Source organism: Callorhinus ursinus, unplaced genomic scaffold (genome assembly GCF_003265705.2).
Source record: "Callorhinus ursinus isolate GAN/ISIS: 27379988/994484 unplaced genomic scaffold, GSC_fseal_2.0 scaffold27, whole genome shotgun sequence".
Lineage (NCBI taxonomy): Eukaryota > Metazoa > Chordata > Mammalia > Carnivora > Otariidae > Callorhinus > Callorhinus ursinus.
The window spans coordinates 19,609,483-19,628,504 of record NW_027397089.1 but is presented as its reverse complement, the minus strand read 5'-3'; the positions used below and the strand labels follow the sequence as shown (position 1 = coordinate 19,628,504).

General features: G+C 41.5%; 1 protein-coding gene across 2 annotated transcripts in view; it reads right to left on the bottom strand.

The window, feature by feature from the left end:
• The window catches only part of GRIN2B (glutamate ionotropic receptor NMDA type subunit 2B), a 413,013-nt gene that overhangs the window by 95,077 nt on the left and 298,914 nt on the right, over positions 1–19,022 (bottom strand). For both annotated transcript variants that reach the window (XM_025879804.2, XM_073877947.1), the window contains exon 5: positions 7,643–7,757. In XM_025879804.2, the coding sequence (XP_025735589.1) occupies positions 7,643–7,757 (115 nt within the window). The remainder of the gene's footprint in view (positions 1–7,642; positions 7,758–19,022) is intronic.

Below are 19,022 nucleotides of genomic sequence, written 5' to 3'. Positions count from 1 at the left end.
GGACTCAGGAGCCAACCACTGATAACTGTCATGAAATAAAAATCTCAATAAAACTTAAACAAGATGGATGACGGCCATCTTTCAGTTTTGGGGATGCTTTCCTCTTTACTGTGTTTTGTTAAGCCAGCACTTCAGTCTTCAAGTTCAAGTCTGCTTTTCCTCCCCCATCAGCATGTACAGGTTTCAAAAGTAAAGTCAACCGAGGTTATCTTGTTCTTTCAACCCTTTCGTTCAGTGGCTGACGACCAACACGAAGACAACTAGCCTTTCTGAAATGACATTTCTGAAGTCTCTTCCCTCAATACATCCTGCTCTTCTCTTCAAATTATTTTAGGAACATAAATTAGGTTGCAATCTGACATTGTGGACTGAGTTTAATAACAGCAGTGTTGAGACACTGGGGGTTAAGAGTATACTCTCTCTTCCCAGGGCCCCCAGTGGAATCTTTCTGGAATGCCAAGAAAGGGGTTAATGAACAGGGTGCACCATGGCTCTGGGAGCTCAGGGAATAAGAAGGGAACACTTGGATGTGAGAGTCTGTGATAACCACCACTCAGAAAGACAGCCAAAACCATGTCATCCAGTCACTCTGTTTGTAAGCCATGGTCATAAATAAATATCAGCAGAGTCTTTACTAACCAAGCAACATGAAACATCCACCCAACTATTGGCCCATATCAAATAGTAAGATTGAAACACCACCTTAAGTTACAGAAATTTCAAAGTGTCACAATAAGAACCTTTCCCCTTGCAATATCTTTTAAAAAAAGATTTTATTTATTTGAGAGAGAGACAGAGAGAGCATGAGGAAGGGGAGGGGGAGAGGGAGAAGCAGGTTCCCCGCTGAGCAGGGAGCCCGATGTGGGACTTGATCCCAGGACCCTGGGATCATGACCTGAGCCGAAAGCAGACACTTAACGACTGAGCCACCCAGGCGCCCTTTAATGAGTCTTTTAATAAATTATAAGAAAATCTTAAGTGTTGTTTCTCCTCTTCCCCCAGCCACCAGGAAAGCTACAACACTAATTTCGTGGGGGCAATGCTTGGTTCATGGTCGGTGCTCAATAATTCTGTGTGGAAGGGAAGGGCAGGAAAGGATGAAGGGGGAAGGGAGGGAGGGAGGGAGAACGGAAGGAAAACTGAAAGCCACGTGTTCCGTGCATTGTTGTTTGGGCTGGGCTGTACATTGTAGAGAAAGGGGGACATATCTGATTTTTAGGACTTCCAAAGTCATCCCCTGGTATTGTTAACAGTTCCACTACCCAAAACTTCTCTCTATTAAGAAGTCCTCCCTATAGCTAATATAAATCCTCTCTGTTTGATCTTAAACCCACTTACTCTGGTTCTGTCTCAGAGGAGAAAGGGAACAGCTGATCTCAACACTTGGCACAATAAGTCTTCATACATTTAAAGGGAGTAAGTCATCACTTCATTGCCTTTTCTTCTTCCCCTTAACAAACCCAATTCCCACAGCCTTCTTCCATGGATCCTATTTTCTAATCCCTTAATCCAATGATGCACACTGGTACTCAGTTCAAAGTCAGTAAAAATAGCATGTCGTCAAATGGCAGTATCAGGGAGAATCCAGAGCAAACACCCCCAACATGAGAAGCTTCTGTTTTACCTCCTCAGACAACCTCTGTGGAGTCTGAGGAGAGCATGGATTATGCCCTGGCCTCTCCTCCAAGGATGGGAGGTGGAGCACAGTTTGTACAGGTGTGTTCGGGCTGTCACAGCGTATTTACTGGCCTACTCAGCAATGTCTCACACTGGGCTGGGCACAGACATACTGCGGATAACCAAACAGATGCGCTTCCTGTGTCGGGAGCAGTCTGTCAGCATGGATGGCAGTGACTGTGTGTGTGTGTGTGTGTGTGTGTGTGTGTGTGTGTGTGTGTGCGCGCGCGCGCGCGCGCGCGAGCGCGAGCGCATGCGCGTGCATGCCGGGGAGGAGATGGAGTGGCTGGTTTATTTTGTCAGTCAACAGCTTTCAAGTGGCATCTGCCACAGCAGCAATCAACCTCTGTTGTATCATCACCAAATTGATCATTCTGGAATATGATCACTGTCGTCCTCAGGTGCTCGTGTTACAGAGCACCCGCCGCCTCCCGGCTGCGAGGCTGTCAGAGGCATATAGCATCTCGTAACCTGTCTCATTCATCCCCGGCTCCAGATGCTGGTAGAGCATTTGGTCTTATTATGTTGTTGCTGTTGTCACTCTTGGGGATCTTCCTTCTACCAGTTAAGTGCCCTTCCTCTCTCCCCCGATCTATCCATTAATTCATAAATACAATTACGGGCCCAGCAGTGTGTGCTAAGTACTTTTATTTCTAGCCCGTCTTTCAGGACTGGATGTGGCTGTAATATCTCAGCATTGCAAGCCTAAGGTGGTAACTGGGATTTGGGGAGCGGAAACAATGACCACGACAAACTGAGAATGTTTTAATCTGCATAAAGAAGGGCATTTTCTGATAGGGGGAGGCAGAGAAGAGGGAGTGGGCTTATACGATAGCCCTCTTATCTTGAGGAAAAAGCAGGCAGAGACGCCACGCATACATACCCTCCTGCGATTTGGACCCAGACAGTCCCTCTAAAGCGTGTTTACATCTTACAGCCTGAAAATGCACCATCATCATTTCTTGAAGTCATTACTCAGAACACACCCCCACTGCATTTCATTTTTATTATCCCCATTTTAGGAACGATTAAATGGAAGCAGAGAGCAGCAGCAATGAAGCAAATCATGAGAGGCTCTGATAAAGACCGAAGCCTGAATGCTCGTTGGAACTGCTTCTCTGTGCCAGCCTATTTTTAATGCAAGTTTATGCAGCTGTCCCCCACTTAGAGAGAAGACTTACAAATGAACCCGCTCTGCACACATTTTTCCACCATCCCCTGCCCTTTTCCAACTTACCATGCTATCCCCGCACACGTATGTGTGCATTCCCTGTGAAACATTCTTTTCCGCATTCCTATATACCAAAGAGATTACTCAGCTTTCTGTGAATGTAATTCTGATCCAAAGATCTCTGCTATTCTAGCCCCCACCCCATGCCTCCTTAGTAGCTACTTACATAGGATCCCATTAAAAGTTCACAAAAGCAGGTGCTGTTTATTTTTTTCAAAAAGGAGGTTGAGCAAATATAGAAAATTTTTATATACTTGAAGGGTTCTCAGAGAAAATACATTAGACCCTGGAAACAATGATTTCTCAGGGGACGGGCCTAGGGGAACTGAGGATCACAGGTAAGAGTATGTTCTTTTCACTGGATACCCTCTTGTACCATTTGACTTAGTACCGTGTGCAAATGTTACCTAAGAAAAGGAGGAGGGCACCAACTGACATTTGTTGAATACTGGCTATGTTTCAGTTACTATTAACTGGTGTTTTACTATCAAATCTCCTTTAATCTTTATAACAGCCTTATGTAAAACCCTATTTTTACAAAAGGGAAATAGAGTCGGGTAGTATTGTCGCCTGGCTTACGCAGCTGATAAATGGCACTATGGGGCATTCATCTCAGCTCTTTTATCTTCTTATTATTATTTAAATTCAATTAGCCAACATGTAGTACATCATTAGTTTCATTTCAGCTCTTTCTGATTTCCAAAACCATGCTCAGTCCCAGATTATGCTGCCTGGACTTCAAGTCGTTCAAAAGAAACCAGATTTATAAAACGATGGCTGTGAGACGACTTTTTTAAAACTTTTTCACAGTGGTTTACACCAGCATCTGAGCGAGTCTTCCTCAACCCGAGGCTCCTTGTTGGAAACTGTTGAGGCTCGCTGCCACTGGGAAGTTGGGCCTCACTGAAGATGGCCTCCGCCCCGCCCCACAGAACATCACTGCTTGTGGCCTGCTCATACCCACGGTGGAGTATGCCCTTGCTCTCCCGCACTCTTCAGTAAACCAGTCTGTCTACCTGGGAGAGTTTTGGGCAGAAGTGAACCAACACTCCTAAGCATATGGACTCATTTATTTAACAGTTATCTTTTGAGTGGTCACTCTGAACCAGGCACTCTTCTTAAGTGTTAGGATGACAGAGGTGAACAAGGTCCTTGCTCCCAGGAAGCATCTGTCCTGCTGTGAGGAGACAGGCAGTAAACAATCAGGCAAATAGGCAAAACATCAGGTAGAAAATACACTGAAGAAAATTAAAATCAGCTGTTCTGATAGAGTGGCTGGGTGGCTACTTTAGCTTGAGTCCCCAAGGAAGGCCTTCTGAGGAGATGATATTTATCTAAATGATAAGAATGACAAATATTCGCTGGGAGCTACTGTCCTTAGAAACAAACTCAGGTTCCTTTTGTATGCCTCAGCTCACACCCCAATTCCATTCCAAGCCCTGACTTATTTGCAACGTGAAATTTGCAATCCCAGAAGCTAGAGCCAGAAAGGATCCTACAAGTCTTCCTAATCTCATGCCAGGATTTTAGACACAAGAAGAGAAAGTTCCAGAGAAGTGAAAAGAACAGGTCACGTAGTTAGTTAGGGGCATGACCAGAAGCTGTGGGTCCTGTCTTTGAGCCCTCATTTCCCCCCCAAATCCAGATTCCTTCCCCATTTATCTTCCCGGTATCCATCTCCTCACTGTAGACTCTTCGCCCTGGTGCCTACCTCTATGGAGTCCACGGACACTAAATCTTCCCTGGACTACATGGAACCTTCTAGAGTGGTATTAGAAATCCTGAGAACACAGAGGGTCCTGGGGGCCAGGGTAACGGGGAAAAAAAAAAGTGTATAACTTCCCACGGTACAATTTCAGCACATCCCAGACATGCTCTAGGTCTGCGCCCAGTTCCTGCCACACCTCCCTGCCCATAAGTGAGCCCTAACAAGGGGTTCCACACTGGGGAGCCTCCTGGCTCTGTGAACTCAATGAACAGTAGAGACCCCTCTCTTCAGCAATGTTTCCTGATTTAACCAAGTCAGTATGAAAATGTTCTATTCTGTGAGCCCACCACCTCCCAAAAGGCCTTATAAAAAAGATTAACCACAGAATTTCTTTAAATAACAAGCTCCCCTAGTACATTTAAAGTATGATCTATGAAAACTCAATCTACATAAAGATTTTATCTCCCCTCTGCCCCCAAAAAGAGGTATTACATCAAGGGCAATAGCATAAACTTGGATTCTTAATGATAGATTTTAGACTCTTGTATTATGTAATGGTTCTCATTCATTTGACACATACTTATTTAACCGCTCTATGCAATACACTCATCCAGGCTGCTGGGAGGACACAGTGATATAAAGACACAGTCTCTGCCGTCCAGAAGCACACATACACACAACTCTAACACTGACAGATGTGATAGTGCTACAACAGAGGTGGGGACAAGGGAATGTGAGAGATTATATCTTGGTCAAAGATCAGAGAAGAAGACAATAACATTTTAGTTGGGTTTCAAAGGATGGTTATGATTTACGTAATTGGACAACCCATTCCAGAAAAAGGAAACGTCATGACCTGCTGTACAGGAAGCAAGATGTACAGAGACAGCCCAGTGCAGCTTGATGGTGAGACAGGAAACAGGAAGGCAGAGAAGACACGTCTTGAAAGGTAGACCAGAGCCCTGAATGCAAAAATAAAGTCTGGACCCGATGCATAAACCACAGAAGCTCCGACCAAGTTTTGGGCTGAGAAAGAACGTAATCAGAGTTGTGCCTTAGGAAACTCATTCTAGCAGCCATGTCCAGGACTGATCTGAATGGATAAAGGTAGGCATCAAGGACAGGGAGGCCCATTTAAAAAATTATCACATGGTTCCTGGATCATATAAGGAGGAATGAATTCAAGGGCTACCATAAAGGTAGAATTGTTAAGAAGGGAAGGGAACCATCTCCCAGGGAGGGTGTCTAGTTTTGGAAAGTGGGGGCTGGTCACAGGCCTCAGATTCCAGCCTAGAGAAATCAGCATGAGTGACAGTAAGTTGTGTCTCTTTAAGGAAGGACAGGTGTGAGATGCCCCATACTTAAGGCAGTAATCCTGAGTCTACTGCATAAAAGCTATCCCAGCTGGACATCTCTGATCCACATATGAAGCCTCAGTTATTAATAACTGCTCTTCTGGAGATACACAGAAGTGCCTGTTTTACATGCGGTCCCAGAGCACTTCTTAAATTATTATGTCTCTATAGCAGCAGTGAAAAGCGCCCTGATTGGGGTGAAGAGCAGGAGCCCAGGGGAAAAGCACTTCTGAACAAATGATAACTCAGTAAAAGGAGGACAACTTTAATCAAGAACATAAGGAATAATCTCAGTCTTATAGCTGTGCCCTGATATAAGAAACTACAGGACAGATTGAGGTCTTTCAATTTTAAGAACAAGGCCCCGGATTTCCACTACGTGAGACACACGTGCTGTTTCATGGGTGAGCTTCACATAACTACCTGTCCAGGGCTCTCTGACAAGATGGCGAATTTCAAGAAATTCATCTCTGATCTCTTTTCCTGGCTATTCTTTCTAGAAATAAATAGTTTGGTTTCCATACCAGTCAGAGCCATGCTGACATCCTGATGTTCTCAGCCAACTGACCCACAGAGTCTATAGAAATTGCCTTAAATCAGTGTTTCCCAGCATGTTTTACAGAATATGAATTTCATGAACAAAGGAATCTCATAGTAAAATAAATTTGGGATATACCAGATTAAGTAAAATTAAGAATGGCTCTTTGCTATAGATAGGACTCCTCTTCTAATGTTAATATGTTCTGGGAACCTCCCAGAATGAGAAACTGGAGGTAGCATCTCCCAACCTTATTTATCCACAGAACCATTTCTCAGCAAAGCACCTCAAGGAACAAATGATTTGAAGAACATACAGGAGAAACACCAGTGCTGACATTACTCTCGGGAACATCCGTATTTAAGTAGGAATCAGGAATAACAATAAAAGCAAATACCTATTAAGGGCTCACTATATGCCAGGCACATTTCTAAGTCTTTTATGTATATTAATATATTTAATCCTCATGACAACCCTGTTATCCTGGTGCTATTATTTTTAATCCCATTTTATAGATGAGGAAACTTGAGGCACAGAGTAGTTAAGAGATTTGTCCAAGCTCCTACGTAGACAAGTTTGTGAGTAGAGGAGCTAGGAATTGAACCTAGGTAGTCTGGCACCCACAGAAATTAATTTCTGATTGGTAGAGCTTCAGACACTGGGATCAGATGGCAGGGGGAAGAGATCCTGAGAGGGGCCTTGCATGGCAAGCCTCTAATAACAGTAAATTCAAATCTGTGTGCTTGTAAATCAGGTTTCATCGACTTCCCCACTATACTGTGTAGGATACAATTTCTGAACTGTACCACTAATTTGATTTCTTCATGAAATTATGTTATATTATACATGTGTACTCTCTTCCATTAAGACAAAGTCATGATTCAGACAGCACCATAACCAATAAAAATGGTAATGCATTAAGAAACTAATCTCTTGATTAACCAAAGGAGCAAGAAAATGAAGATGCAAGTTTGAGGAATGACTACTTCTATGTTCTTCAAAGTACTGCACTCCTACTTCCCAGCGCAGAGACCAAAACCAAGGTTTGGTTTGGTTTTCCTTGAACGTGTTGCAAAATTTTATATCCCTACCCCATCTACTTAGCTCAAGAATTGCCAAAAGATATGTCCTACCCTCTCCCACTTCCTCTCCTTGTTCAGAAGGATTATCACCAGTTTCGGGTGCATCTGGTAGCCATCTTCACTGAAGGACAGATTTCTTCCCTCAAAAGTGACATTGATCAGATACCTGTAAAGATAAAATAAAAGAAAGGTTAAAAGTATGAAGAAGGTATGCCAACAACAAGATAGTTGGGAAGACAGAGAGAAAGGTGAATGGAGACAGACACACAGATAGATATAGAAATACCACCGTGAAACCTGGTATCCCTCCAGCTCCCATTTGGTTATGCATTGAGTTGTCCAAGTTTTCACATAATAGGAATAATATGAAAAGATAAAAAGCAACCTACTTCATTAGGTTTGTAAGGCTTAAATGAGATAACTTACCATGAGGCCTGGTACATAGTAAACCTTCCTTAAGTGTTAACAATTATTATTCACAGAAGGATGTCCATTAAAGGGTGAAGGTTGTAGAAGAAAAGAAAGCGGGAGTGTTATGGTAAGAAAGGTGGCATACCGAGCATAGGGTCTCTCTGCCTCCCAGAGATAGGTACATACTTTTGTACTCTTGTTAAGATCTGGCCCAGCCCATACTTCTAAGAGTTGTGAGATGAGTCAGGGATCTGGTTCCACAAGACGCATCTGGAAACCAGGGCTATTGCACTGTGTATAATGAACAGAAAATACCAGGGGGTTGTGGGGAAGGAGGGAGAGGTGTTTCAGAAAGTATTCCAGGCACAGGCACATAAATTAGCAGAAACTCTGGAAGTAACTAGAGTCAGACCAATGAAATTGTCTTCCTCCTCAACCCCTGCACCTCCAGCTGACCCCGTTCCCCTGTTGGTTGCTCTGATCTGATGAAGAGTTCCCTCACCGGGAATTCCCACTGGCGTGCTCATTACAACCACATTAGTGCAACTGTGGGGATGGTAATTAATGTCCCTTTACCATAATGGCCCGAGGAGTCAATAATGATTAGCTCAGTGTTCACATGACATGCTACTCTAGAGCCTTGGGCCTGACGCTGCTGTGAGACCTGTCTCTGCTGAGAAGCAAAAGATGTATTTTGTAATTGCCACACGGTTTCCAAGGGGCTTTGAATTTGTGACCGACAACAGTTTCCTAACACACTGAAGGGAAGACGAACGCATCAGGAGGCAGCTTAAAGTTTCCGCTTTTAAGTCTTCTCATTCAGTGAAACTGTGAGACTCTTCATTCTTCCAGGTAACCTTAGGTTAAGCAACAAGGTTGCTAGGATGCATGTCCTTCAGGCAATTATAAAGATGACTAGAGATCGTGAACCAAAACTTCATGGAACACTTCTTACTTCTAGAGCTGCCTGGGCTTTTTCAGCCTGTCATACTCTGGTCTTATGGTCTTTACAAATGCAATCAAGAACACTGAAGACCTCAAAAGAAGAGAGATTCTTAGACTCTCAGAACTGAAAGAGACCTTCATGATCAACTAGTCCACCACTTCTTACAGTCTATGCTTTCCCTCTACAACATAAGATGGGCTCTTTCAGCTCTTCTTAATATCATGGCACCCTCCACCCTCAAAGTAGCCATCTCACTGTTGGGCAGAGGTTTTTGGTTTTGTTTTTACTTAAAGTTGAAATCTGCTCCCCTGACACCCCTAGATCCTGGTCTCCTCCTTAGATATTATACAGTCTTAGTCTAATCCTTCTTCCACATGAAAGCTCTTCAAGTATTCAAAAACATTTATCACGGCTACCTTATAAATTTTAATCTTTGAAGAAAACTTAAGCTCATTTAGTTCTAGAATTTTAACTTGATAGGTGAAGGAAACCAAAGCACAGAGAAGTCAAATTATTTGCCCAATGCTCCACAGCTAATTGGGAGCAGAGATAACATGTTAAGCCACATTCCCAGTCCCATGATCTCTTCACCCTCCCGTCCTGACTGTCATATGTCACATCAGGTTTAACATCTCCAGTTCCTTTACGTAGTTATCACATGCCATGACTTCAAGTCTCCTCCTCTTAATCCCCTGGCTGCTATTTCTGGACACCTCCAACTGGTAAACGTGTAGCACTCCTAATTCAACTCGACGCTCCATGTAGCATCTTCCTCATTCCTTGCACTGCCCCTCATCTTTCAGCTCCATGCTGCTTGCTCAAGCCCATCACCAGTTAGAAAACAATATTCAGATCCCCTGTAGTTTACAGTTTCAACACTCCAGCCGAAGCCGTATATAATTCGTTCCAAGGAACAGAATCATAAAGCCACAAAGCAAAATATTTTAAACTAACAAACCAGAATTTAAGCAGCCAATGTAATTAACTTGGAAAGTATGTTCTTATTACAATAATATTGCATTGCTTAGAATAATTTCTGGAACTCTTCAGAGAAGGTTAATGAGACATGCAAACAAATTTTAGTTTTCTCTCTTTTTTTGGAAGAAAGGAGGGAGGAGAAAGGAAGGAAGGGGAAGGGAGGAAGGGAAAGAGAGAGAAATAAGTCACCGGGCTTAAGTACCCTCCTTTTTACCAGACATGGTTCAGAATAATTCTGACTTTATCTAAATTAAGATATGTTTTTTTTAAAGTGTCCATTTCAGGAGGCAATTATAAGAGAAGTTCTGAAAATAATTTAAGTAATAAGCAGCATGAATGGCTTCTCAAGATGATTTCTTTGAAGGAGACAGCATTGAATCGGGCGTACAAGTTTTAAAATTCAAACTTTCAGAAAATAAACTGGGTAAGGTAGTCGCTCTACAGCTAAATTTTTCTAGTTACTCCTTCTGATTTTTCTTTTAAACTCTTTCTGGGCTGTTCCCTCTCTTCCAGCTCTACAGGATCATTTTATTCTACCTAGGCACTTCTCCCACATTTTACACTTACCAAAAATATTGATAAATTTTATGACAATATACAAAATATTCCTTCCCAAAGTATCCTATAATCACTCATACCCTTCAGCAGTATATAGATTAATCATTCACATTGTGTTTTTCTGAGTAATTCCCTCTGATGAGCCAACAATTAGCTATCAGTGAGGAGCTTGCAAATATACACCCGCCCTGAACAATGATACCCTTTGAATAGCAGAACAAAGCAATCCACTCACTAGTAACAAAAAAGTGAAAAAATAATTGGGACTGTAGTCACTTCTAGGCATGGGACTTTGGCTCCTGAACCTCAGTTTTTCCTCTTTAAAATGGAAACACCACTCTACCTCCAGCTTATCAGGTAAGCCTGATGTGCTGGTCAAATGAAATAATGGGTAGGAAGACTACAGAAAATAGGAGACAAATATAAGGTTATATAACAGCAAAAATTCAGAAAAAGAATATATTAGCAGGATTTGAATATCTAAAGGCAAGAAACTTGCTTCATTTTGGATCTCACCGAGTGAAGTATGATAACTACATTTTAATGAGACCCAATTATCAATGGAATACATTGGAGGAATGGAGATTGTATTCCTCATAGGGAGGATAAACTAGGTCAAATGGTCATATTAGTCAATTTAACTTTCCATAAGGCCTGAAAATATCCAACCACCTCTGGATCTGGCTGCACTTTGCCAATTTTGAACATTAATTAAAACCTCAAAGCTTCCATGTGTAAATCCTTGGTAAAGGATTGAACTATAATTAAGAGATGCCACAGCTATTCTGTTTTTCTCTAAACATGCCATCCTCAAGTATACAGTCAGAAAGCCTAGCTCAAGTGGCAGCCAAATTCAGAAGACTCAAGCCTCCTGGAAGCCCCAGCAAGGCTTGGTATATATTGCTTGATTTGTCTCTAGGATGTAGATGGACCCATAAGAAATCTTACTGTGTCTCATCAAGTTCTAATATTACACAGAATCTCAAATTGTTAGAACCAGAAGAAAATTTAGAAGCTATCCATTGAGAACTCTCATTTTAGAAAGGGAAAACAGGCTCCAAGATGCTACCCTCTTTTCCAAGTTGACCTGCGTATTCAAGACTGGAGTTCAAGTCTTGTGGTTTTCAGTTCAGTGTTCTTTTCATGGTATCACCAAGTGAAGTGAAAGCAGTTTTACAAGTCCCAGATGTGCATTTTAGCACATTCTCATGTCACGTGTCATGCCCTGGACTATGCAGATCCCTAATACAGACTGCATAAAATAAAATGCCTCTCATTTCCTGCTTGACTCCTCATTGAGAAAGAGTCTCAGAACCCCAACGGGCTCAGAGCCAATACATTTGCTTTATATGGCCAAAGTCATACTCCAGTGGGTTTAATGAGGTCAAGCTGAGGTAAAAAAGCCCTTGTGCATCTTTGACTTTGACCATGCCACTCAGAGCTCATCCACTGCACCACAATGATACCTAAAGCAATGATTTAGCAGTATGTCCTGTGTGGGAGGCATCCAGAAGAGCTCTGCCAGAATTTTCCCAGCAAACCAAGAGCCTTGGCACTGCAATACTCACTCTGCCCTCCATATTTTTACAATGCACTGGATTTTTTTATTAGTATCTGTTAATATGGTAGTAAGAAAGATAAGTGTCTTCATTTCATCCGATCCTTTCATTGCTAGATGAAGCAGATGAAGTCCAGAAGGATTTGTGGTTTACCATGATCAGATGACAGGGCTGGAAACAGCATGCAGGTGTCCTCACCCTGGGTCCAGCATCCTTCCTGCTCACCGCCATGCCTCAAAAACAGTGGCTTTTTTCCATATTCTCTTTCCATTCTCCAGCTATTAAGAGCAAAGCAATAAAGGAAAAACAATTCCAGACGAGAGACTGGAATCATTGACCCCTTGTTTGCAATTTCTAACTCCAAAATTCTGTAACTCTCTGTAATTGAGTCTTTGGTGTGTCACCCACCTGTTAAGGCCTTCGAGTCCCTCATCTATAAAGTGACCTGGTTCATACCATCTGACTCACCCGATGAGGGAAGTACAGGGATGCTCCTCTAACATGCTCTCTAGTTCATCTGCGGTTGTCACATTACTACACTCCATTGGCTGGATGGCAAAACCACACATCCTTCAGTCTTTCTCTTGTCTCTCTTACCATTTTACTATTTCACTTAGCACTACTTTGTATACACATTTGCTCTTGAAATAGTGGAAACAATTTCTCACAGGATTAGAAATAGTGGACTTGAAAACACTTAAAAAGCTACCTAAATAGAGGCCAGTACTGGGGGAAAGAGGCGAAGATAATGTAAAAATTAGACAACTGGTGTTATGTTTTGGTAAACTAAATAGAAATTTCTGACTTTGGCCCAACTTAAAAATTCATGTTTATCAAAGTGAATCCAAAATGACCCATCCAGTAGAATGCTGTCAACATGGCAGGCCATGGCCAGGGAACAATTCTCCACTGGACTTGTCAATGGGTTCCTGTAGGATTAAACCCAGAAGAGATATCTCATTGGTAAGATATCCTACATGCAAATGATGATCTAGACGATGCCCCAAAATGCTGGTAGAAAAGACATAAAGAAGAACAGAAAAACAACTGAAGAGCAGAAGACTGCACTATGTATCACACACATACTCCATCACCACCATGACCACCACCCAGGTGGTGTAGCATGGTATTTTCGAGCAAGGATGCTGCAGTCACACAACCTCTGTTCAAATCCTGGACCCATCAGTTCCTAAATTGTGTGGCAATCTTTTTAAGATACGTGAATTATTTTATTCTTGCCGACCATGGTTTTCTTTTCAAGGAAAAGGGATTTAAAGAAGTTTTAAAGGTTTCCTTCAATATATAATGTCATATATAAAAGTCTTAAACCATGCTGTTGAACAAAAGAATTAGAAATACCAGTTTCCTAAGCTGTCGAATACAGTTCTTTTCCCTTATTTCTGTATAATGATACTCAATAGAGAACCTCAAGAAAAACTAATTTAAAGAGCACACTGTAATATTAATTTATAATTACTTAAAAAGATTAAAAATAGTTTGTCTTATGGTAAATTAAACATTTGCTCTGAAATGGTGTTTATATCATTAATTTATTTTGCAAACCATTCTTCACAACTCATAGAAGTTTCAAGTGTAGGCTAGTCCATATCTTAGTTATTTAAATTCTAAATCCATGGTGTTAAATTAATGAGATAGTAAAGTATCTTGAGGACTGACTGATATAAATTTAATATGCTTCCTCTTGCCTGCTGGTGGTGAGGACTATGCTTGGGGCCTTGAGCAGTCTGGGTTGAGCTGCATTCGTGTGAGGGGTAAATGGTGATGTATCAATTCACCATCTATTGCAATGAAAAGACTTCTCAGGCCCCTAAGCCTAACAGAGAAAAAAAATCTGCTTCATGACTGAATACCATGAATTATTTTCATGCAGAATGAAAGAAAACAGAAGAGCACTGTTGGAAGTTGCCCAACAATCCCTGCTTGAACATAAGAGGGCAGAGAACATTAACTTTCCTCTAGAAAGATGTTAAATCAATGAGCATTGGGAGTGGCTCTGCCACGAGCTGGAATGACCTCATGCCTGCCCACCTGCAGTACCCTTTCGCCAAGATGGGTCAATGTGGCAGGAAACAGTTCTCCTCTGGACTTACGGGTCCATCTGGATCAAACCCGGGAGCTGGTCCTCATTCATAAAATAGCCTACACCCAAACAAAACCTGGACAATGCTTAGTATTGAGGAGGAGAAAGAAAATAAGAGGGAGAAACAAAAGAGGTTAAGCAAAAAGGAAAGGAATGTGATATGGACTGAACACACACACACACACACACACACACACACACACACACACACCCCACCCCCACCAACAGACCCTGCAGTGTGGTGTGTAAAAGCAAGGACACTGGAGTCAGATGAGCTCTGCACAAGCCCTTGATCTGCCAGTTCTGAAGTTGTATGATCTCACAAATTATCTGACTTCTGTCTCAGTTTCTTCACCATAAAAAAATGTGCATAAAAATAGTACCTACCTCATAAGATGGTTGTGAGGATTAAGTAATTCAATACACATATAGGACTTAGAACTGCACCTATCACTTAGTGAACCTTTGGTGTTAGCTGCTTCTGTTATAATTACTTTTTTTTTTTTTTTTAGGTTCCTTGGATATCAGAGAATGCTAGTTTGCAGAGACTTTTGGATCAGTCTAACTTTTCATAGTTAAACAAAACACCCTGGAGCTTGGGAAAATGCTGCTACTCTTTGGCATGTTAAATTCAGAGTCTGAGTCTCCCGATGTCCCTAGGACATTTCCTCTCATTCCCACAGTATTCCAAACTCTGAAGGCTCGGGCATATTTGTCTTCATGCTAGGACTGGTTACCCCTGTGAGGTTTTGTGTAGTGGGAAATCACTTAATCGTACTTCAACATAAAGTTCACTTCCTGAGAAAGGCAAAAGATGAACCCATATCCCCATAATTTTAGTCTAGAGTAAATGACTCCTCAAAATGACCCCCATCCTGACCTCCCAGAGCCCTGCTTTGAACGCTATGTAACTCTCTTTAAAATTCCTTTGTAAGGGGCAAACTCTTACTTGTGTATTCCTTAGGGAACTAGTGAGGCCGCCTTTAAAAAAATTTTTTTTTTATTACTACATCACTTCATTTAATGCTTATATTGCATACTTAGGGAATACAGATATACCTAATCACAACACTGAGGTTTACATAGTATTTTTAAAGTTTTTATTTAAATTCCAGTATGTTAACATACAGTGTACTATTAGTTTCAGGTGTACAATATAGTGATTCAACCTTCTGATGTCAATGCAGTGTGCTGAGCAGTAAAGCTGTTTCTCATTTAGGGAACTGTGCATAGAACTCAGTAATGGAGAAGGAATTCTTTCTTGTCCTCATGCCCAGAACCTTTAGTCACCTCTGCTAGAGGTGAGATGTGCTAAGGTGCTACAGGAAATCCAGAGTTACTAGAGGCAGTAGGAAAGTTGAAACTCCCCAGTGGGAAGGAATCAAGAACTTCTGGATAATGTTATTGCCACTGGATACTTTTTTTCCTTTTGAATTCATATTTCCATGCTGTACATAAGTTAAACTCACTTTCATTTTAAAAAACACTGAACAAAAAATCCCTTTCCTCTTCCACGGATTAGGTGCTCTATCTGTTGGAATATAGACCTAGAGGCTATCAAAGCCAAGTGGTGGGACATTCCCAGAGAAAACACCAAGACAGGTCAAAGGCTAGCTGATCCCTGAGTACACTGATGTTTCTTCTTTATGCTTGCTAATAATTTTAAGGTGAAGGTTTGCCTTTCTGACATCCATTTTAGCTCATGAGCTGGCAACACTACTCAGGGGCTATGCCAAGACCAGCCAAACAATGACTGGCAAAGATTTCTCTAGGACATTCCACTTTGACCAGGAGCCTTTTTCTTCTTGTGAACTTTCAGACTTAACTATAGGAAGCCTTGGGCATATATACCCCAGAAACCCTTGGTCAAGAATCCAGAGTGACCTGGGAATGATATCAAGGGAAGAGAATAAGGAGGCTTTTCTCCTTCTTTTTGATCTTTCTCTATTTCCTCCATTTGTTCTTCTCCGTTCTGGAGTCCTTCTCTATTCTCTCTTACGTTTTAGGTGGTCAATAAAATCTACACACTGGCAGTACCTACATTTACACAGTTCCTACTCCCTCTAGAGCTACGATATGCTTAGTTTTCACAACTCCCTCCAACAGCTCTACTGAAGGGTAGCAAAATGGGTGAACAAATGAATTAGTGAAATGGCTTCAGTTACAGGAATTGGGAGTGGAGGTTATGAGGAGCTGTCACTCATGGACAAAGGATCTGTAATTTAGTCTCCCAGTAATGATTGACAGATGTCTTCAAATGGAGATTTCTAGAAGCAATTGTACTGAATGGGAGGGAAAGAGAGTCAAAAGAGTGAGGATAGTCCAGGGCCAGGCAACAGTTTCAAACAGAGGAGTCAAGATGCCTGGGTGATGATTATGTCTTCAGGGGAGATAGGTGCTCCATAATCACATCATGCTACAGATGTGATAGGGAAACAGTAGTGGAGGCTGTTGACACATTCAAAAACACATCTCTGTCTTCAGAAAACCCAATTACGAATCACACCTGCCCCTTTCACATAGAAAATAAAGTGAATTTTTGAGTCTAGGGCCCAGGGAAAGACCAGCGGGACAAAAGAGATGCAAAGTTCAATATAAAATGGGAGTGGAGAAAGTGAACTGTCAGAAAAGTTGGCTAGCAATTTTGTTAATACGGCTCCCATAGCACAGTCTGGAAGAATGGCTTTCTGGGACTACAGTTTAGTGGGAAGAGCCATCCCCAAAAGTATGGTTGAATTTGAAGGTTCAGGAAATGTATACCAGGCAGTAGTAAAAGGGATTTCATGGACTTGAAAACAGTGAGATGAAATGTATATATAATCAAGGAGAATATACCAAGATGGAAACCCCGATGCAAAGGTGCTGGTCAAAGGTTACTAGCCAAGCACACATCCTATGTTTCTGGAGTTTTTTCAAGTGTTGCTCTAAATCACAATACTTTATGGCACTATATCTAGACCAGGTTAGGATAGAGAGGTCAGGGAAAGATCAAAGTTACTTGTTTATTTAGTTTTAGTTAGTTACTTAAAGACACCCGTTGATCTTTTCCAATATTCTAAAATAAGCTTGACCCTTGTGTCAGAATTTGAAGCAAGGTGAGGGCAAGAGTTTATTTAAAACAAACTCTATTTCCCTCTTTGCTTGTCCTCAAAAGGACAGCACCATGAACCCCAAATGCAGCCTTCACAGGGAAGCTAAAAGAAACATGTAATCATTTCTCCCTGCTGTACTGTGTGGGGGCTAGAACTCTGCTGTTCCTTTTTGTCAGGGGATCCTAGCTCTTTCTCTCCCTCTGTAGGTTGATGTTTCCATGGAAACATGCTCTTTAATGCTTCTGAAATTACTGTGCATTTATACCATTAACTCTTTGTTGACCAGGTCAGGTCACAAAATGATTTATTTTCCAACCTCTGAAAAGTAATTCCACTTTCTACCTCTTTTCTACTGCAAACTGTTTTCAAAAGTAACTGACACCTGATGTCCCTTTTTCCCCACCAGACCTCACTCCTTAACCCTTGCTATCTTGGCTTTTGCTTCTATCATCCTACTGGAACTATTCTTACAAGGTCATCAATAATCCAAGCAAGGTCAACAAAAATAGAATTAGTAGGATTTGCTGCATCATCATTCTCCTTGACATTATACAGCTTTTAACAGTTGACACTCCCAAATTTTCAGCAACTCTCCTTTCCCTTGTTTATTTGTTGTTTAAAGCAGAATAATTTCTTGACTCTCCTTCTACTTCTCAGGCTAGTTCTCTCTCCTTTTCTATCCATTTTCACTTGAAACTCCCTAACTTGGGGGCACCTCAAGATGGTTTTTCACCTCTGCTCTCTCCCTCTCAGACTCAATTCATAGCCATCATGTCAGCAAATCACTTCTATACCAAGGCTTCCAAAATCTCCATCAGAGGTTCCATCTCTTTCCTTACCTTCAGTTGATTGGACTGTTCTACCTGAATGTTGCGATATCAGGTCAAACTTAACATAGCCAAGTCCAAGCTAAGTTCCTCTGTCTTTTGGCAATGAGACCACTACTCCTATAGTGTTAAAATTCTGGCACAGGTTTGACTTCTCCCTCTCTGTTATAATTTCATCTTTACAACGTGAATGAGGAAAAGAATAAGCTGACTGCTCTTATTAACTGCATTCTCAGAACCAGTCAAATCAGTTAAAATGTCAGCTGTAGTTTAGCATTATGTACAAAATAAGCTGACTGATATTTTTCCCCTTCTCAGAATTTTGTCTCCTCAAGATGAATGAATCTCATGGCTGTCTAACCTATAAGTGAAATTGCTTGGAAGTTGTATTTTTGTTCTGGTCTTTCAATTAAAAAAAAAACCCTCTAACAATGTTACTATTTATTGAGTACATGCCAAGCTCTGTTCTGGATGCTCTGCATTATTTTCAATTCTCACAGCAATGCTATAGGATAGGAGATCACATTATAATGGAGGTCCAAGGTTGGTGGCATTAGCAGTTGATCCTACTTAATTCTGAGTGATTTTAAAAACCATATTCCTTCCACTGCCTCATACTAAGAATAATGTCAACAAAAGAAGCAACGGCCAGGAGGAAGAAAAACAAAGAAGTCCTAAACTTCTAACGTGGTAGAACTAAAATCCCAACCCAGATATGAATGGCTCCACAGCCTGGGCTCTTAATCATTATTTATACCACCACCAAGTCTCTTTAATTCTCCCCTGTGCCAACCTTATAAGGGAAGTTCTACAGGGAAGAGAGTGAAACACACTCTCTACAGCCCTAAGAAAGACTGGAGGCATGATTCTGGTCAGGACATACATTTATAGAATAACAAGGGAACTCCAGGCTCCAGGGGCTGTCAATCTGTCATATTTCACAAGCACTAACCCCAAAA